General features: G+C 41.3%; 1 protein-coding gene across 2 annotated transcripts in view; it reads right to left on the reverse strand.

Annotated features, from left to right (window-relative positions):
• Hs2st1 (heparan sulfate 2-O-sulfotransferase 1) overlaps positions 1–22,202 on the reverse strand; it is a 111,928-nt gene extending 89,726 nt beyond the window's left edge. Inside the window, exon 1 of one of the 2 annotated variants that reach the window (XM_050160162.1) lies at positions 21,797–22,202. In XM_050160162.1, the coding sequence (XP_050016119.1) occupies positions 21,797–21,920 (124 nt within the window). In that variant the 5' untranslated portion in view covers positions 21,921–22,202. The remainder of the gene's footprint in view (positions 1–21,796) is intronic. The other variant, XM_050160163.1, reaches the window with a different exon arrangement.
• Between the last annotated feature and the right edge of the window lie 16 nt (positions 22,203–22,218).

The following is a 22,218-nucleotide window of genomic DNA, read 5'->3' on the forward strand; positions in this document are numbered from 1 at the left end:
ACAGTACATGTGCTGCAGTGGTTCCCCTGCTTACATCCTATCTCTAACACTAACATAGGAAGAGGGCGGGCAGGTGACACAGTTTAAATCAGAAACCATAACCGCACAAACCACAGATCAGTACGCATCATGATCGCCCTACCCTAAAGCGAAAGCTAAAGCTGTGACTTTCTGCATCGCTTCATTCAGCCAGGTGCTATGGTCTACACGGAGCTCCTGCACAGGCTGCATGCTGACCAGGAAACCTTAGGAAGAAGTGGGTCACTAGATCATCCCCCTGAAAGCTGCATCTGTCCCCATTCCTTCGTTTTCTCTGCTTCCTGTGCTCTTTGAGGTGAAGACCCTCCTCTCCTACATGCTCTCCGTTATCACCCACGGGCCAAGGACTAAGGACTGAAATCTGAGACCATGACCTAAAATGAATCTTCCTTTTCCTTTGTCACAGGGTAGAGCTACACATACGGGAGGGACACATACCAGGCAAGGGTTCAGCAGCTAGTGCTCTGGTTGTGAGTGTGCTAGTAGCCACTGAAAACTGTTGCTGGGTGCACCGGCACACATCTTCAGGAGCATCTCTGAGCCACAGAGTTCCGGGCCAATCAGGGCTACACAGGGAGATCAGGCCTCAAATAAGTCAATATGTAAACATTGTGTTTAGTATACTATGGAAGACATGAGGAACAGTTAAAAAACAACAGCCATCATAAAATTCTGTCTTTTACTTATGCATAAGCAACTTCACCTTTAGTATTTAACCTTTAGTATTAATCTAGCAATGTGTGTTTTAAATATTTTAAAACTATATCTTAGAATAGTCAATTTAAACATCGTTTTCTTAGCAATCATGGCTACATAAATAAGTTATGAGTTATTTAAAGATGTTCCTAAAATTAAAAATAAATCAAGAAGCAATGCACTGTTGTTTGAATCTTAAACAGAAGCTAAATGTACTCTAAAAGATTACTTATATTTCATAATTCTTTCTAAGTAATAACGTGGTCTTAAACTGTTTGTCAAAAGGTGCTCAACAATCATTACACAGATTTTTCTATATGATGGATCCTACGCTAACCATGACTCACAGACGTCAGCATTATAGCAAGAACAGTGACATCACAAGTCATTATTGCTACAATATTCTCCCTCCTCATGATTAGATGGCTGATCTTTCCCAACTATATTCAATATCACTAAGTCAGTGGTTCTTAAACTGTGGGTCACGACCCCTTTGGGGGCTGAATGACCCCTTCACGGGGTCAGGTATCAGATATTTAATTTACGATTAACAACAGTGGCAAAATTACAATTATGAAGTAGCAATGAAATAGCTTTATGATTGGAGGTCACCACAACATGAGGAACTGTATTAAAGGGTCCCAGCACTGGGAAGGCTGAGAACCACAGATAGGCTGAAAGAACTCTTAAAGCTTACTATGTGTCTCACATTATAAGCAAGTTTATTTTTGAGAAACTGTAACCTATTCTTACTTAGTGTCTCTTGATTACCTCTCATTTCATAGAATATTCTTTATGGAGATAAAAATATTACTTTCCCTGCTGCCCGGTGACTCTTTGAAAGTATTATTCAATATGCTGTCAACTCTGATCTCACTAAGTCTGGAAGCCTTCCTCAGATCTGCTCCTGCACTGCTACCAACTCCAGCACCACCACAACCACCTAGCTCAACAGAACAAGGAACAAATACTCAGTGTTTAGCCTTTGAGAAATGGTTAATTCATGCAAGAACACAAAATCACTTAGTCAGGAAGGGAAAGTTTTCAAATTGCATTGATGATTCGACATTCAGAACAAGAAAGAATGGTTTTCCTACAACACTGTCTAAATAGAACAGGCAAAGAAAGTAAGCCTCTACCCCCTGCAAAATATATAAATGTAAGAAAAATCCACTTGGAAAATTATAGGGTGTCTTTGTTCTAGAGAAGACTACCAGATGTTTAAGTTTTCAGAACAGAAATGAAAATTAAGACAGTTTCCAGCAGAAGGTACTAGATTTCACAGGTACAGGGGAAGAGGGGCTGGAAATAGAGCTCAGCGGCTAAAACCACTTGTGCTCTTGCAGAGGACCAGGGCTGGGTTCCAAGCACCACCCAGCTTAAATTATCCACAACTCCAGCTCCATCAATGCACCCAACACCCTCTTCTAACCTCTGCGGTCACCAGGCACGCATATGGTGCACATTCATACGTGCAGGCAAAACACTCATACACACAAAATAAGATAAATAAGTCTAAAAAAAGAAGAACTGAGGAGGGATAGTTTAAATGTAGAAGGTTCACAGTGCTTTTAAATCCTGCCATCCTCAATTCTGGATTGGTAAGGTCACTAAGAAATGAATTTTTCCCCCTTTTGGGGGCTGGCATGCACAGCTCAGTGGATTCAATCCTCAGTTCTACCAAAAAGTCTTAAAATATAATCAAAATACAGCTAAAACAGAACAAACCATGCTCCTCTCCCAAGGAATTTGCACTACTAACTAGGTCACTTTTACAAGGTGCCAACCACAAAACGTCAAATCAAACCAAACAACATTCTACTCATGAAACTATGTCCTGCCACAATATAGTGAATCTTGATTAAGGGTGACCTGTATCTAGAACTATGCTATAGTGACCAGAGAAGCAGCAGCAACATTGAAGAGGTGATCACACAGCTTATCTCTTACAACCTCTAGTGTTCTCATCTTCCCCCCCTGCCTTCCTCCCTTTTCTTGTTTCCTGGCTAGTATCCCTACCCCCAAACAGCTAAAGCAAGCCCGAGTATGACAGACAGTCTCCCAATTTTCTGACTTTAAATTGGAAATTAAGTGTTCACCTACGTAATAAATAGTTTATCATAGCACTTTCATTATTTGAGAATTTCATACATGAATACAATATATTTTGATGATATTCATTTCCCACCTCATCCCAATTTTCTCTCTCTCTCAAACACACACACACACACACACACACTACTGATCACAAGCTGTGCTGCTCAATTACTCTGAGGTATGAGGCCATTCACCAGCGCATGGTTGACCAACCAGAGGCCACTTAAGAAACTGACTGCCTCCCCAAGAAGCCATCAGCTGTGAAGAGCTCCTCAGCTAGAGGTGGGGGCTTATAGGTCCCAGCCCCTGAGCTGTTGATTTTTAAAACTGTAAGATTTAAGAATTTTGTTTGTTCTGTAGTTACATAATTTTGGCAATGAACATAATGGTACAAGTCAGGCAGTGGTGGTGCAAAACTTTAATTTCAGCACTTGGGATTAAACTTGAACTCACTCTGAGTTTAAGGCCAGCCTGGCCTACAAGAGCTAGTTCCGAGACAGTCTCCAAAGATACAGAGAAACTCTGTCTCAAAAGACCAAAAAGAAAAAGAAAAAAAAGAATATAATGGTACAAACTATGACATTCTGTATTTGTGCGAGAAGTTGAACTTCCAACGTAAGGCACAGAACACTCTGAATCAGACTTTCCATGAGACAGTGACAATGTGTCACAAGGGGGACCAACAGCAAATTCAAGGACTAACTCACTGGGCCCTCCCAAGAAACGAACCAGCCTGGGTTCCTCTCTTCTTCCTTTAAACTTAGCTATCATCAATGCTTAAAAAAAAATGAAAGCACCAAGGAATTATACATCATACATACATATTATACATACATACCTAACAATTCCTTTGTCACAACTTAATTTCTAATTTATAAAAATTTATCCTGGAACTGTCAAATAAGAAACAGTGATGAGAATTTAGTAATATTTTTTAAAGGTTCTTCTTTACTATATGTGAAAAAATATTAGTCATTAGGAACAAATAATGACATGAATTACCAGTGACCATTACTTCTGCCTTAGAAAAGCAGCGGCTAATGAATGTCCAATCAGGCATTCCTGCAGCAGCATCTCTTGTCTGAATATCTGCAGAGGCTCCAGGGCCCTATGGGTGGGGCACGGGAGAGTCTATACTGGTAAGAAATGTAAACGATAAATTACAATGACCCATGGAAACAACAAGAGGAGAGAGTGCTGGTGCGCTATTCTGACCACATTTAGTTCTTTATTGGGGAGGAAAGGGAGCATGTGCCCTGCAAGCATTTGGAGATAAAAGCACAGGAGAAAAAGTCAGCTCCAGGATCAAACTCGGGACCTCAGGTCCTTAGACTTGACAGTAAAATGCTCACACCTTGCTCCGGCTCGCTAATCATTAGTAACAACTTACATCTGAAGATCATTTATCTTCAGAGTAACCCCAAAGAGTAATGCTCATGTATATTAAACGAGGAATATAGTACATGTCTGGACCATGACAGTGACCAATTGTTTATTATTCTGTTACAGGTAAAGTTTCAATGGTCCCAGTGGGGAAAGCTGAAAACCAGTTGAGAAAAATGAGGCAGGTGTCAAAGAACAAAGCGTCACAACAAGGAAAAGAGACCAAAGGGAAGCCAGAGAGCTATGAGGAAGACTGGTCATAGTCACAGGGCTAATCCCAAAGTTCCCAGCACGGACAAAAGGAAAAGGGCACAGTAACATCCGACCTATCAGTCATCCCAGACAGGCTGATTACTAAATCGGACAGACATTCTCACTACCAAGTGCCAGCGTCAGCGGCAAAGGTCACACACACCTCTAATTTTCCGTGCTATGAAACCTATTCCAGGACGCTAAAATATCACCACACAAGTCTATTTGCTTTTTCTATTTGTTTCAACCTTCAAAACATGAGCATAAGAATTTATGTCCTTGAGTGCAATGGTGAGTGGTTTTTATTCGAGCCAATTTAATACAATGAAGAAGCTATTAAAACACACCTAAGATCATGTCAAGTCAGTCTTCCTAATTAGCTCTTCTATGGGAGAAACGATTAGCCTAACTTGGTCTCCTGCCAAGGATATCCAGTACACTAAGAACATCCAACATTTTATGAAAGACCTGAGTATGTTTCATTAAAAAGCATTAAAACCTGTGCTGCAACTTAAAATGCTGGCAAATGGAGGCAGCTTCTCGGCAGGAACACAGAATAAATCTTCGTGTCAAAACTGACTGCAGATCCAATGTCCACAGACAAAACAGTAAGTCACACGGAAGGCTATAGACGGATCCCCTCCCCCATTTTCTTTTATTTTTTTTGAGGCAGGGTGCTGCTATGTAACTCAGGTCTGAACTCACAGTCCTTGTGCCTCAGCTTCCCTCCTAGTACATGGATTACAGCGTTATGTCACACTAGGCTCTATGATTTATAATTTAAGCCACTAATTCAATTTTAACTCCAACTTCTAAAACTCATGTCAATATTTCTCATCACTGAATACTTAGGAAATAAATGCGTGTTTCATAATTTATGACCTGAAGGGACAACAGACTCAATGGCTCTTACAATGAAGACAGAGAATTTCGGTTTTCATGGATACCGAATAAAATGCAGTAATGCACTAAGATTTCTGGAATGTTTATATTAAACAGCTAGGGTTTTTTTTTTTTCTTTTTTAAGGCTACTATTAACTAAAAGGCACACTACCCCAATAAACTGTTTTGAAAACACAGTAGCAAAGGAGTTACTTATCACCGAGTTCATGGTGTAAAAAGCCATGGAGATTCTGATGCCAAAACCTAGTTATCTATTTAGCACAAAAATACTTGACTGATCAATCCATTTCTTACAGTGTTATCCTTCAAAGCAGTGAAAATACATACCGGAGTATAACATTTCTAAATTTACACCTAGAAATAAATGTGCTGAGTTAGTTTGAAACCGCTTATGACCCGAAGTGCAAATCCACAGACACAAGGAACAAGCCCTAAACTGTTTTCCGATGGGAGTCCCCTTTCCCAACAGACATCTGGCAAGTCTCTCTAAAGCCACCTGAGGGCTTATTGCTGGCTATGTCACAAATGTAAGGGGAAATAGGATAATACTGATGAATCCAATCTAAACTGTATCGGGATGTAGGAGAGCATACTTAACTTTCCCAGAACTTCAATCTTAAAACTGCTGCATAAATACCAAACCATCAGACAACTTCAAACCCCGCCTTCCAACAGCGGGATCCAACAGTACCGTCCTAAAAAGCACTGCCCTTGACACTATCAGAGTCACATGCTTGATACAATCTAACTATCTCTGACCAGAGTCAAGTCACAAAGTAGAGCGACTGAGAGCTATAATAATATTTTCCTTAAGGTAGCCTATGTGTGTTTTCAATAAGTACAATCTATTTGCTATAGTTACCACTATACAGCATACACATCAGTTACAGTGAGCACTGCATCCTCTCTGCTTCCCTACCCTACTACTTACCAGAGAAATGCAGAAAAGCCACCTCTGAAGATAACTAGTCATTCACCCACATCCTGCAAACACAAATTAGCCCAAGAGCCACTCTCACAGGAAAATCAGAAACCTAGTCCTGACCCAGGTGCTTCACTGGCTAGCCTGAAAGCATGTATCTTAGACTCATCTGTGTCTAAAGAATACAATTAAGCTGGTTCTTGAGATAGACTAAAACTAATACCACTTATATGAATTAACTCGTGTTCAGCTGATAGTCTCCTAGGAAGTGAAGTCGGGTTATGAGTAAGTCTTGCCTCTGCCCCTATGTTAGCAACATACAAAGGATTTCACCTCAACACCAGGCTTGGATTATGAAGAACCAGAGAGGTCTTGAACTTGCAGTATCAGCGTTAGTTGTAAACTACAACACTGATGATCCTGCTTTACTGCTTTATCCTAGACAACCTGGGAAAGTACCGCTCACAAGTCACGGGCCCTCTTGCTTTCGTGTAGAAGAATGACAGTTTCCAGACAGTAGATATTAACAAAAGATCAGTGCAGGATGTGATCTCTCAGAAAAGGGAATTGAGGGGGTCCTAGAAGCCTGGGAAGAGTTCCCAGGCCACAGTACAGGAGGGAGAATTAAACTTAGGCAGTTTAATGTGGAATGAGCCCACTGCCTGCATCACCAGGCAGGGAGGTCTGCTGCAGGTCTTTACAAGACACCTAGTGACAAGGAAGGGAGAGGAGGGGGCACCTTCCTTTGATCTTTCTGTCGGGAAGCTCTCCCATCTTGAGTCTGCTTGGAAAGAAGCTCTGTGACTGCCCCCTCTTACCAAACACACTGTTCAAAGACTCCACTTATCACAGCTACAGCATTGACCTACTATGCCGGGTCACAAAGGTGACCTCCTGCCCCGGTCTTCCATCTTCCCGGATCCCAATGCTCCCCTCATCTCTCTACAGGTACCCTGGGAAAGCCTCCTTGATCTGCCATCTAGGCAAAAGCATGAAATGCCTTGGGGCAATCACTTCTATTAAAGTAAATTTTCAGGTTAAAGAAGAAACTAAGAGAAAAAAAATAAGAAAAGAAGGAAGGAGAGGAAAGCCAGAGTTGGAAATTCCGGGAGACCATGAAGGTTTGTGTGCTGGTAGAGTACAGAAGCCATGGTGCAGGCTGAGCAGAAGGCCAATGGTGTGGCTGTGAAGAACTAGGGAAACACTCAAGACACAGGTGGAAAGTCTTAGCCACGGTGCCTGCAGCCACTGGAAACTTGTAATAACAGGACACGAGAGAGAACTCTGAGGGAAGTAACAAATACTGCCTTGGCTGCAGAGCAGAATCAGCTGTAGACTAAAAGCTACAGAAATCTCCTCTACAAAATCAAAAGCCACCTCAAAAGGACCAAATTGTTTCTAGGTAACCTGAACATGTCCCAAAATGCAGCTTAAGAGTATTTACAAAAGTATGGAAACACACAAAACGAAACAGAACACAATTTATAATGCCTGGCTTCCGATTAAAAATCATCTGGGTAATTTGTATAGAGGTAAGGAAGTCTTGGCCATAATAAACGGAAATGTAAATCAATAAAAGTAACTCAGAAATGACAGGCATGGCAGGATTTAATAAACAAGAATATCACAAGACTTATAACAAAGTTCTATTTGTTCAAGAAAATGTATCTTAAGGATGTAAACAGCACATAATTTATTGAACATCCAAACTGAACTTCTAGAACTGGCGGCGGGGCGCACTGACTGTGCCTGAACAAAGAATACAGTACAGAAATAGAGATGGCTGGAGACGAGAGCAAGTCTGGCTCTAGGCGAGTTCACACAGCCTAATATACATGAGTTTCTGAACAGGAGGGGAAAGAGCAAAGGAAAACAATTGGAAGTACAATGGCCCAAATGTGGAAATAGAATCATAACTATAAATCCATAGATCCAAAAAGTCCAACAAACCCCAAGGGTTTTAGTCTGTATGATCTTCAGACAAGCTTTGTTTATTAAAATACATATAAAATATCACTACAGTCAGTTTTGCATCATTGTGAAAAATTTGTCAGAGAAACAAACTCAAAGATGACAGGATTATCTTGGCTCAGGGGTTCAGAGGTTTATAGCCATGATCAGCTGATTCCATTCCTTCTGGGTCTCGTGAAACAGAACATCAAGGTGCAGGCACAGGGGGACAAAGCTATGGACAACATAGTGGCCATGGATAGAGGGAAGAGGGAAGAGTCAGGAACAAGGTCATACTTCAAGGCACACACTAACCCCACCCCATCCCACCCTCCCACCCCGTCCACTCACCCCAATGAGCTTGACCTTAGCTCCCACCAGCTCCCAATACCTCCATCAAATCTGAAACCATCAATGGATTAACCAATTAACTAGTCATCTAGTCATGATCTAATCGCTCCCCAGAAGCTGCACCTTTAAACACAGTTCTGGGTACTAAGTCCTCAACACATAGGCTGTGGGAGAACATTTCAAACCTGATCCACAAGATGCAACAGCAAGGGCCATTATAATCAAATCACTTAAAATCTAGTGGAAAACCATAAAGGCCACCAACAAGAGAAAGATATGCAACAAACATAGTGGAACAAAAATACAAATCATAGCAGAAACCATGGAGCCAAAATCGTCAAAGCTCTGACAAAAAAACATTAATGTGGACTTCTATATTCGGCAAAAATATTTTCAAGCATCAAGGCAAATAAGTGTTTTTACAGGCAAAAATGAAAAGAATTCAGACCAGATTTTTAAGTATAAATAATGATATATAAATCTTACAGGATGAAAGAAAAAGAAAAATCTGCATAAACACAAAGGAATCAGAAACACCAAAATGGTAAAATACACAAGTAAAACATAAAAGGCTTAAAGAATGTTTGCATTTCATTAAAAGATAATTGGTTAGTTAAAGCAAAAATAATAATGTACTGCAGATGTATAACAATTGTAACAAAATTTATGATACATGTTATATACCATAATTCATAAAGAAACCATATTCACATGCACAAAGGGCTGCTAGTGTCTCATCCAATGGGAAAAAATTGGGCGGAGAAAAAAAAAAAGACCTGCTTTCAGCCTAAAAGCAGAAAAAGTAAAAGAACAGATGGAACAAAGAAACCAAAGGCAACTCGGAGATTTAAAGCCAATGACATCAAGAATTACACAAAAAGTAAACACATAAAACATTCCATTTACAAAGGAGATTATAAAATTAGATGCAAGATTCAACTACATACTGCCTACAAGAAATTTTTAGTAGCTGAAGTGCTTCAACGGGTAAAGTGCTTACTGAGAACGCATGAATACCTGAGTTTGAATCCCAGTACCCACATAAAAGTTGAGTGTAGCCACAAACATCTGAATTGCCCAGCACTGGTAAGGAAGACAGGCAGAGCCCCAGGGCTCACTGGTTAGACCTTCTAACAGAAACATAAACCTACAAATTCAGTGAGACAGGCCATGATATGTAATCTTGGTTGTCAACCTGACCACATCTGGAATCAACTAAAACCCAAGCAGCACAACCTTGATTGGATCATTTGTGGAAGAAGACCCACCCTAAATCTGGACCACACCCTCTGTGGCAGCCCACGTAAAAGGACGTGAAGAAGGAAGCTTCTACTTCATGCCTGCTTGCTCTTACTCTACTGTCAAGTTCCTCAATCCCGCTGCAGAGGCATTCCTGCGCTGGGATTAGAATCCACTGTTTTAGGATCCCAACATATCCTGAAGACCAGCTGAGACATCTCGCTTCGTGACCAACTATGGGACTCTTGTCTTTTCCATCAGGAGACAGACACTGTTGGACTAGCAAGAACACAGCCTGTAAGTCACTCTAATAAATCCCCCTATAATACATAGATAATATGTACTATATATGTATGTGTATTATATGTAATAATACACATACACACACATGCACACACACATTCTATCGGTTCTGTTCCTCTAGAGAACCCTGACTGCTATAAACCCTGACTCTAAAACTAAGGTGAAGGCACAGGAAGATGGTTCAAGCAAGAAGACTAGAGTTGAGCTCACCAGAACCCGTGGAAATCCTGGATAGACATGCTGAACCACCTATGATTCCAGCCTTCAAAGGTGAAAAGATGGGGGAGCCTTAGTGCAGGCTGGTGAAACTAGCTGGGTATGTGAGCTCTAGGACTGAGAGAACCTGCTCCAAAGAAGCAACAGACAGTAGAGAAGGCAATCAAAGATTCTTGATATTAACCCTGGACACCCACATGAACATGCACACAGCCTGCATGCACACCCACATACATGCAAATATAAATGCACACAGGCACACACAGCACATACTCAGACATAGGAAAGAAAGAATAAAAAAATGCTGAGAAGAAAATGACAGACATCCCATCATCACCCTCTGGCCTCCATTAACAAGACAGAGAACCAAACCATACTGACACCCGTCAAAAGAAAAGCATCTACATTAACATCACACAAAGCAGGCATCTGGCTTAGACCATTTTATGTCACTATAACAAAACACCTGCGATTAAGTACAGGGAAGTTTACTTCCATAGCTGTGAGCCAGCATGGCGAGGGAAGTGGCAGGAAGAAACCACCTCCCAACACCGTGCCCTCGGAATTGAGTCTCCTACATACACTGTCTCAGATATTAACAAGGATGAAGTAAGCTAACTCGTCCCCAAAGAGGCTGTGCGGACATCATGATCCTCAAACATTTGCATACCTCACCACAGTGCCTCAAAAGAGATGAAGCAAAAAACTGAACTGAAAGGACAAACAATAATCCACAGAATTCAAAATACAGGACAAATTAAGCAGGAAAAAAAAAAAAAAACAAGACCAACAGCATCCAACCAGATATGTACAGCACACATCACCCTACAACAGCAGAATAAACTTTTTCACACTCACTTGGAACACGAAGACAGTTTACCATTTTTTTTTTAAATAGACTCTCATCTATATATTTTGAGACAGAGTTTCACTGTGTTGCCCATGCTGGCCTTAAATTCATTTTAAGCAATTCTCAAGTGTAAGAATCCTGAGTATATGGGACTACAGACATGCACTAACATACTAGACTTTAAGTATATTTTTAATTGACAAATGCAACTATATATTTATTGTGTAAAGCATGTTGTTCTAAAATATGTATGCACTCTACAATGGCTAAATCAAGCTAACAAACCACAGGCCATACTTCACAGACTTATTTTCTATTATGATATACTTGGTTTATTCACAAATTTTCAAGAAGACATCACCACTATGATGACTGGAATGGTTAGTACTGTCAGCTTGACGCGGCTGAGAATCACCCTGGAGACAGGGCATGCAGATGAGGGGTCATCTAGACAGGATTAGCCTCTGCCGGTGAAGGACTGTCTAGATCATGTCAGTTTCCGAGCCGCCTAGGAGGAATTCTCTAGATCAGGTTCCTAACTGTGAGTGCTACTATTCCTTGAGGAATCCTGCACAGAATAAAAAAAAAAGAAGGTAAGCTGAGCACCAGCACCATTTCCTGGCTGTGAATGCCATGTGACCAGTGCCTCCAGCTCCTACCGCCATAGCTTCCCTGCCATGACTGACTACCTCAGACTGTGAGCCAACACAGTCTTAAGTAGCTCTTCTCACAGCAACAGAAAAAGTAACTGATGTAGTTACCATGCTGTAAATAGAAATTTGAACTTATTCTTCCAATTCGTGTAAATGTTAGTATTCTTTAAATATATCCCCATCTCTTTTCCCTCAAATTCCAATCCCTGGTAACCACCAATCCACTCTCTGCTTTGCCTAAGTCCAAGTTCCTTAGATTCCACACATAAGTGAGATCATGAAGTACTTGCTTTCTGTTCTTGGCTTATCCCACTTAACATAATTTCTCTAGGTTCTTTTCATGGCAAAGGAGCATTCAATTGTGCATGTGTGACAAATTTTCTTTATTCATCTATCCATGGACCCTAAGGTTGACTGTGTATTTTGGCTGTTGTAAATAATTCTACAATCAACAGGATGGTGCAGACATTTTTTGACATACTGACTTCATTTTCTAGGAACCTTGCACCAGTAGTGGAACTAGACAAGGCAAGTCTAGTGTTTATTTTTTGATGAACCTCCATCCCATTTTCCATACTAACTATATTAAATTACATTCCTATCACGAATGTAAAAGGTTTCCCTTCTCCACATTTTTCCAACGCTTATTGTTTTCAAACTCTCTGGTAACACCCATTCTAAGTTATGAAGGATAACATCTCATTCTGTATTTCCCTGGCAACTAGTAATACTGAGTGTTCTTGCTTATACAAGAATTGGCAATTTTCTTTTGAGAACTGTCTTTTCAGATCATTTAAATCATATTATTTCTTTACTACTGATTTGGATTCCTTAAACATCTTAGACATTAACCTCTTATCAGATACATGTTTTGCAAATATCTTCTCCCATTCTGTATGACAAGATTTGATTCAATTTCTGGCTGGGGATGTACTCCAGTGGTAGCCTGCCTTGATCACAGGAAGCCCTAGGTTTATTTGATTCCTATATAAGTCTGGGCTCGGAAGCATATTCTGCAATCTCTGGTGGAAACAGGAGGATCAGAAGTTCAAGGCTATTGTTATACTGGGCCACATAAGGAGCTTGATGCTGGCCCAGGCTACTTGAGACCCTGCCTCAAAAGAGTAAAGATTTGACTCATTTATTTCTGTTGTACTGAGACAGGGGGGCCAAGTGTAGAAGCAGAGATGAGTGAAAATAGAGCAGTAATCCAAGGAAGAGATGAAAGTATCTTTAAATAGGGTGAGGACGTCAAGTGTTGAGTAACAGGCACAGTCTACAAATATTCTTAACATGACGCTAATGAGACATTCCTGACATATTAACTTGAAAGTAAAAGGCACAGAATCTTAAAAGATGGGGCTGTCACCATCTAAAATGAAGAGGACAGATGTTGGGTTTGGGTGAGACAGGAGAAGAGGTCAGACAATCTGTTTTAAAAATAATAATTGAAAAGTCTGTTAACACACCTTCCGCCAAAATGTCGATGCAGCTGAATTACGTAAGTCTAATGTTTAGAAAATGGGCTTGAACTAGAAAAAACTTGTAGTTACAAGTTGTCAACATGTTAAGTCACCAGCTGAAAGAGAATAAAAAAGCTCTCAAAAATAAGCGGTTAGGAAGAAAGGGGGCATCTAGCACCAGAAATAGTTCAGTAACCGGGTCCCAACAAACCAAGTCCATGAAGGAAGAAGTGATTCCTTTGTGTCCAATTCTGTTGATACAAGAAGCTGGAAAACAAAAGACGGCAGCATTTAGGAAGTGACATGTACTGGTGACTACTGTAGTGAAATTTTTAGAGTCCGTCTGCAAAAGAGAGCAGGTTTATGGTACAAGGGCTAGCTGGATGGTGTCCTTCTTCGGGGCTTGGTGAGAAAATATGTTCACAAAGAATCGGACAGAATGGGGAAGGTGATTATGACAGAACGACAGAAAGCGTCTAGAACCATGTTCTGAGCTAGAGGAAGGTAGGATCAAATGCACAAGTGACCCATCAGGAGCACTAACAATGTAGGTTCTTTTTGTTTGCTTGGTTTTGGGGGGTTTTGGTTTGGTTTGGTTTTTGGAGACAGGGTCTTTCTGTGTAACAGTCCTGGCTGTTCTAGAACCCATTTTGTAGACCATGCTGGCCGTGAAATCACAGAGCTCCATCTGCCTCTTGCCTCCAGAGTGCTGGGATTAAAAGTCTGTACCAATGCCAGGCTACTGACAATGTAATTCAACAGGCAGAAAGGCCAGGGGCATTAAGTACAGGTATTTGTGAGTACAAAGAAAATATTTTGAACCCTATCAATTCTTCTATAAGTATGCTCTTCTGAAGTGGTCTTTCATGAGAAAAGTATTTGAATATTATCATCTCAATTTTACTAAATGCTAAAAACAAACAAGCAAAAAATACTAGAAAGTTTAATGGGATGAGAAATAGACATCCTGGAATTATTCTAATTGAGATAACTACTTCAAGTGATGACTGCACAGCACTGGTCATTCTATTCAATATGCAGTAAGTGACATCAACACCATTTCTAAATTTCCTGTTTTCCCATTAACCCAAAGTCCTCTGGACAGTAGCTGCTGCTCTATTTTCCTACATATGTATCTGCATGCTTTCAAGCATTTGGCAAAAACCACCAAACTGCAAAATGTAGTCTAGCCCTGGAATCAGTTCTTTGGTAGTTTTGAGGTAAGAATGATTAACAATTTCCATCAATGGAGACCACTGCATAATCTAGATGGAGCTACGTTGCTCGTTTACATGAGCACAACCTAACACAATTGTAAACTCACAGTGGTTTCATAAGCATGTGGTTGATACACATCATTTAAAATGCTTTGGTCCTATAGGAAATAGATCATTAAGTACATAATTCTAACGCCTGGGTAAGAACAGCAGCCTTCAGTACTCTGTTTTATCAATCAGCAGCGACAAGTATGTGCTCGAGATTCCCACTTTACTTTTCATAAACAGCAAATTCTAATACCTACAGTTCTGAGTCACTGCTAGGATAATTTTCATTTGAACTCCATATCCTCTCAGATTTTCATTGGAAATCAAGTATGCAATCCACAACCACACCATCCTGAGCATATTTTGCCAGAAAACTAGGTATGCATTTTTAAGAATGAAGTTTGCAAGTGAAACTTCCCAAAGAAAGTTCTTCATAACTAGGGCGCTTATCTTGTAGCTATAACCAATGAGTCTAATGGTATCATACATTGTAATGAGTCGTTCTCTTTCCCGCCAGCCAGTTCCCAAATAATCTCACAAAAACTCAGCGACTAGCAAAGCTTGGCCTTAGCTTAGGCTTGTCTTTAACTAGCTCTTATAACTTAAATTAACCCGTTTATATTCATCCTGCCACATACCCTCGTGCTTCCTCTGTGCCTCCTCACATCTCTCTCTCTCTCTCTCTCTCTCTCTCTCTCTCTCTCTCTCTCTCTCTCTCACACACACACACACACACACACACACACACACACACGCATGCCTAGATTCCTCCTCCTCTTTTCTCTCTCTGCTCGGAAGTCCCCACCTATACCTCCTGCCTGGTTGGTCAGATTTCTATTACATCAATCAGAGCATTACACCTTCACATAATGTACAAATATCCCACAACAGCACATTATTATAAAGAATACACTCACTTCATTTACCATGAAATATCTACAGGCTGAAACAAAAATCCAGAACCATGTTTCAAATGGCAGGCTATTCTCAGACCTGGGAATGTTTACAGACGAATTTTAAGAGATGGAACCCAAGTCTCAACACAAAAATTCATTACTGCTTCATATGTACCTCAAGCGCCAGCCTGAAGCGGATCTTAAGTTTCCAATGTGCCTGGATTTGGAAAGTTACCCCATTCTGTAAATGTTTACTGGCAGCAGCGTGTAAGCACGCAGAGTTTCACCTGGAAGCACATGGTTTTCAGAAGTTCTGACTAGGGTTCCTCAAACTGTATTAAATATTTGTGATTTTATTTTTTTAACCAGTACAGGGAGTCATTTCATCCTTTATAAATGTGATGAGAACTACACAGCAAGTTTTACTAAATTCAGACATCTTGTGTATGTGTATGTATGAATATGTTCATGAAGTGTGAAGAACTTCAAGTAAGTGAAAAAGACTGGAGTATAAAACCAGCTGAGCTAAGAGAACAAAAACTATAGCATACGAATAAAAGAATTTCCATGAAAAAACAGGTTATTTGCTATATTTGCCATACGTGGCTATTCATCAAAAGACATTATAATAAATCTCTGCACATAAATAAATGACTTAAAGAGTAAATGACAAAAACTATAAACTATTCTAATTAAGAATAGAGAATATATACCATCTTGATTCAGGAAAGTCTTAACATGAATGCTATTTGTCTAAAGTGATAAAATTTATGTAAAATTAACATTTCTGTATAAGCAAAATACACCACAGCTGACAGACAAATGCAGACTTAGAAAGAAGCAGAAATAAGAATTATTTACCTTAATATTTAAAAACCCAAACAACAAAAAAGTATCCAATTATCCCAATAAACAAGAACAAGTAAAGAGCAATAAACGATATAAAGATTTCTAATGAAAAATTTAGTAAATATAATTTAACAACATGTCATTTCACAGCCTCTGAGTAGCAGCATTTAAACCTCAGCACTTCTAGCACTTGAGTTTCTGGCAATAGAGATTACTGTACCCTTTGGGGATAGAAAATGGCAAGTAACATGTATTCTTTGACCCAGATATCCCCCTAGTGAAAAAATGACATTAGTGGGTAAAGAGAGGCACATAAAGATTTATTCAAACATTGTTTATAATAACAAGAAAAGAAGCTTTAAAAGGAGGGGAGGTGTGGAGACACAATTACTACCTACCACTGACAGAGTAAATTAGGATTTAGTAATTTAGTAATGCATAATTTGAAACGCTACACAGTCATTAGAATGTGCCGAATTTCAGTGTACTGACATGGAAAGAGGTTTATAATATTAAATAAAAAACAAGCTGCAGAATAATATATAGTAAGATGTAGGAATATTTGCTTTAAGGAAAAACCTATACAGTAGTAAACTGTAATATTGGGAGCTTTAGGAATTTCTATTTAAATAATTTCCTAAAACACCAGCGAATATACTGTATTTTTAATATGCCTATTGCTTTATTAGAGATTTCACCATCAAGATATTGTTGACTTTAGCCAAGTCACATTACAGTCATTAACAGACATTACCATCTTTTGGAATCTTCTACAGCAAGAAAAACAAACAATAAAACTACTTTTAAGGGCAAAATGTTCATTAGCAAAATGAAAAAAAACCAAAATGCTTTTTAATGTTGCAGTTTTACAATTACAGCAAACAACCAAAGATTTTCTTCTCCAACAGCAGAAACAAGCTATTTCAGTCCATTTCATTGAGTAATATAATTATGTTCATTGCATGGATATAAACAAGGGGCGAGACATTAAGCCAATCCCTTTGTGCCAGAAATTGAGTTTTCTCAGAATGATATTCATTCTCAGCAATACATGCATTGATAATACAATTTATAAATGCTATTCAAACAGCTCCATTGTAGTACAATATCACTAGAAAGTCTGCAATTGCCTGGTGTAATTACAGGAGTCCTCAACTAGGAATCAAACATACCTGAGTTCCAATTCTGACTCTGCCACTTACTAGCAATACAGTCTTGGGTAAATTATATAATTTAAGGATTATCCTGTATCTGAAAGATAGATATCTCTGTTCTTGGGAGACAGATTCAATGCAATCCCCATCAAAATTCTTCACAGATCTGGAGAAGACAATAATCAACTTTATATGGAAAAAAAAAACCAGGATAGCCAAAACAATCTTATACAATAAAGGAACGTCTGGAGGCATTACCATCCCTGACTTCAAACTCTATTACAGAGCTACAGTATTGAAAACAGCTTGGTATTGGCATAAAAAACAGAGAAGTCGACCAATGGAACCGAATAGAAGACCCTGACTTTAACCCACAAACCTATGAGCACCTGATTTTCGATAAAGGAGCTAAAAGTATACAATGGAAAAAAGAGAGCATCTTCAACAAATTGTGCTGGCAAAACTGGATGTCAATCTGTAGAAGAATGAAAATAGACCCATATCTATCACCATGCACAAAACTCAAGTCCAAGTGGGTGAAAGACCTCAATATCAGTCCAAACACACTGAACCTGATTGAAGAGAAAGTGGGAAGTACTCTACAACACGTGGGCACAGGAGACCACTTCCTACGTATAACCCCAGCAGCACAGACAGTAAGGGCCTCATTGAATAAATGGGACCTCCTGAGACTGAGAAGCTTCTGTAAAGCAAAGGACACTGTCGCTAAGACAGAAAGGCAACCCACTGACTGGGAGAAGATCTTCACCAACCCCGCAACTGACAAAGGTCTGATCTCCAAAATATATAAAGAACTCAAGAAACTAGACCGTAAAAGGCTAATCAACCCAATTATAAAATGGGGCACTGAGCTGAACAGAGATCTCTCAACAGAAGAAGTTCAAATGGCCAAAAGACACCTAAGGTCATGCTCAACTTCCTTAGCGATCAGGGAAATGCAAATCAAGACAACTTTAAGATACCATCTTACACCTGTCAGAATGGCTAAAATCAAAAACACCAATGATAGCCTTTGCTGGAGAGGTTGTGGAGAAAGGGGTACACTCATCCATTGCTGGTGGGAATGCAAACTTGTGCAACCACTCTGGAAAGCAGTGTGGAGGTTTCTCAGGAAATTTGGGATCAACCTACCCATGGACCCAGCAATACCACTCTTGGGAATATACCCAAGAGAGGCCTTATCATACAACAAAAGTATATGCTCTACTATGTTCATAGCAGCATTGTTTGTAATAGCCAGAACCTGGAAACAACCTAGATGCCCTTCAATTGAAGAATGGATGAAGAAAGTATGGAATATATACATATTAGAGTACTACTCAGCAGTAAAAAACAAGGACTTCTTGAAGTTTGCAGGCAAATGGATGGAAATAGAAAACACTATCCTGAGTGAGGTAAGCCAGACCCAAAAAGAGGAACATGGGATGTACTCACTCATATTTGGTTTCTAGCCATAAATAAAGGACATTGAGCCTATAATTCGGGTTCTTAGAGAAGCTAAATAAGAAGGAGAACCCAAAGAAAAACATATAGGCATCCTCCTGAATATTAACCTTCATCAGGCGATGAAAGGAGACAGAGACAGAGACCCACATTGGAGCACCGGACTGAAATCTCAAGGTCCAAATCAGGAGCAGAAGGAGAGAGAGCACGAGCAAGGAACTCAGGACCGCGAGGGGTGCACCCACACACTGAGACAATGGGGATGTTCTATCGGGAACTCACCAAGGCCAGCTGGCCTGGGTCTGAAAAAGCCTGGGTTAAAACCGGTCTCGCTGAACATAGCAGACAATGAGGACTACTGAGACCCCAAGAACAATGGCAATGGGTTTTTGATCCTACTGCACCTATTGGTTTTGTGGGAGCCTAGGCAGTTTGGATGCTCACCTTACTAGACCTGGATGGAGGTGGGTGGTCCTTGGACTTCCCACAGGGCAGGGATCCCTGATTGCTCTTTGGGCTGACGAGGGAGGGGGACTTGATTGGGGCAGGGGGAGAGAAAGGGGAGGCAGCGGTGGGGAAGAGACAGAAATCTTTAATAAATAAATAAATTTAAAAAAAATAACATCACAGAGGAAAGTTGTCTAGTGACAGCCTGACCCTTTTGTCTGTCTTTGCTAAGGAGCCAGAATAATGCGCACTGTCTCTTCAGTACTGCCTTTAAAACATACTCAGTCTGTGGGAGTGGGAAGGAGGCAAAGTGAGGGCATCTACAGTTACTCTTCAAGGCTGAAGAAGAACATCAGAGGCCAGGAGTTCGGGTCCAGCCTGGACAACCCATAGACAGACGCCTGTGTCGTTTAAAAATAAAAAGAGGGAAAAAATCCAAACAGAAGATTAATGAGCTGACATAAAGGCATATATTTTCTCTCTGTGTCATGTCCACATCTCCAGATACTCAGGTGTTTCACACCTGAGAGCTGTCCTTTTTCTTTTTCTAAAACAGAGTAGTGCAGCGTAGCAGCACAGCGTAGTCTTGAACCTACCATCCTCTGGCATCAGCTTTTAGAGCGCTGGAATTACAGGCCTGCCTGACCCCCATGGTCAACCCTGGATTATTTCTCCGAATTACTTATTCTGGTAGATATTTGCTGTCTCCTGCATAGCTATCTACTTTGATGCACACTTTTTATTCCTGGCAGAGGATTTTTCTGCCATACATGGAGATCATGAGGAAGCACAGTGCTCCACCTGTGGCATTCTACAACTTCAGGTAAGTCTGCTTCTAAAATAATCCGGGTGGCATACAGAAACAACAGGCAAGCGCGGCAGAAAGAATGTTAGGCAAGGAGGAAAATCTGCAGCATTTCTAAGAAAGTACATCTAGAGAGTTCCAAGTAACAATACAAAAAAGAATAAATACAAATTCTGGTTTGAACTAACTTTTAACTTATTGTAAGATGAGTCACTTTTCTTCCTGTAAAACTGGATCGTGACTGAAGCCACACTTTGACTGTAAATGCTGTGGGGATGGAGCCATAGGAAATGCAAACATAAAAGGTTTAACCTTTAATATGTAAAGTGAATAATTTTCAGGATACAGAACCTTTTTTAATTAGAGTAAATGAATTCAATAGCTCTTCACATTTCATTCTGGAAGCTTCGGCTCCTCTTTCAAACTTAGCTGTACATCAACCAAATGTATTTAACGTTCTCTGATAACACTATTCTTTAAAGGCTTTTGTAAAATCTACTAAAACTTGCAAATAGCGACTACCTCTAAAATTTAAATTATTTTGTGGTGCTTTTATTAAAAATTAATTCACACTCCCACTTACATCTAGCCGTTCCGCAAGGTAACTTTAAAACGCATTTAAGAAGCTGGCTAGGTGAAAGTGTATGCAAAAACCGCTTCCCATATTCAAATTACATCTCTTGAGCAGATTTTTTTAGTGCCATGAACATTTTTAGATCAAAACGCACCAGGCATTAAGTCTCCCTGTTTCCAGAGCACTTCCAAATTCCAAAGTTCTCCACTATCCGGAAACACGGGCTATCCGCGCTTTCGTCCGCTATTGCACAACTTCACACTCCGGTTTAGTGCTTCAAGCATCTTTACCCGTTCCAGCACTGACAGAACGCTTTAAGACACCCATATGGTTAGCTTTCCCCCACTCTATTCCTTCCACACGGTAAACGCTGCAATTCCGAACCTTCAACGATGCCCGCTCGTACAAGCAGTCCACCTACACTTACGACCTAACTCTGAAGCCCAAATCAAGCAGTATAGCGCCACTCATAAAGAACTTCAGTCCCCCAGACGCCTCGTAACGGTACCGTCCGATCTTTTCATCTGCTCCGCTGTCCCACAGGCCAGTCTACCTATACAGTCAGCTCTAAGGTCCCTTGCTGCCAGCTCAGGCATGCCACTCGCTACACAGTGAGAGGCTTTTCCTCCCCATCGTTCCCTGAGTCTCCGTCCATTACTGCCCATCTCCCTCGACGAACCTCCCGATGACCACCATCCCTACACGATCCTGTGCCCAGGCGCCCCTCATTCAAATTCCAGTCCCCACCGCAGCACAGAGCGGGGGCTCTCCGGAACGCCTCGGAAGAGACGGGAGGATGAGCGTTTGTGTCCTCCAGCAGCACCAGCCCCATGCAGACTTGGGTCCCCTCTCTCCGTGGAGGGCCGACGGGGCAGCCCTCTGGCCGGAGACCTCGCGCGTGCAGCTCGTCCCTGGTGGCGGGAGCTCGACGTGCCTGGGTCCCAGCTCCCGAGACTCTCTGAGACCCCTGCGGACGCCCACTTGCTATGCCCGGCCATGCCCACCCGCTCGACCAAGCGCCTCACCTAGCTTCGCCCGGGACTCCTCCAGCTTCTGGATCTGGTTCTCCAAGAAGAGCATCGCCACCGCGAAGGCCACCACCGCCAGCAGCTGCAACTTGGGCGGCATCATAATCCTGAGGAGCCCCATGAAACCCGCTGCTCGAGATCAAGACATACCGCGGGGGGCGGGGAGCGGGGCCCCGCGGGCGACCGAGGCGCCGGGAGGAGACCCCGACCCGGGAGCTGCGCGGACTGCCGCGCCGCAGCGATCCCCCTCCTCCGCTCCGGTCTTCCGCCCGCGGGAGCCAGCGCCGGCCGCCCGATGCACGCTTCTCCTCAGCCCACCCGACGGCCCTGGCGCCCTGCTGCCGCTGCCGCCCGGCTCCGGGACCCCGCGGCCGCACGCTCTCTTCCCTCGCTTCCTCCCTTTCCCTCCTCGGTCGCTC

This window comes from Alexandromys fortis, unplaced genomic scaffold, assembly GCF_014885135.2.
Source record: "Alexandromys fortis isolate MF-2015 unplaced genomic scaffold, M_Fortis_MF-2015_v1.1 scaffold_124, whole genome shotgun sequence".
NCBI lineage: Eukaryota > Metazoa > Chordata > Mammalia > Rodentia > Cricetidae > Alexandromys > Alexandromys fortis.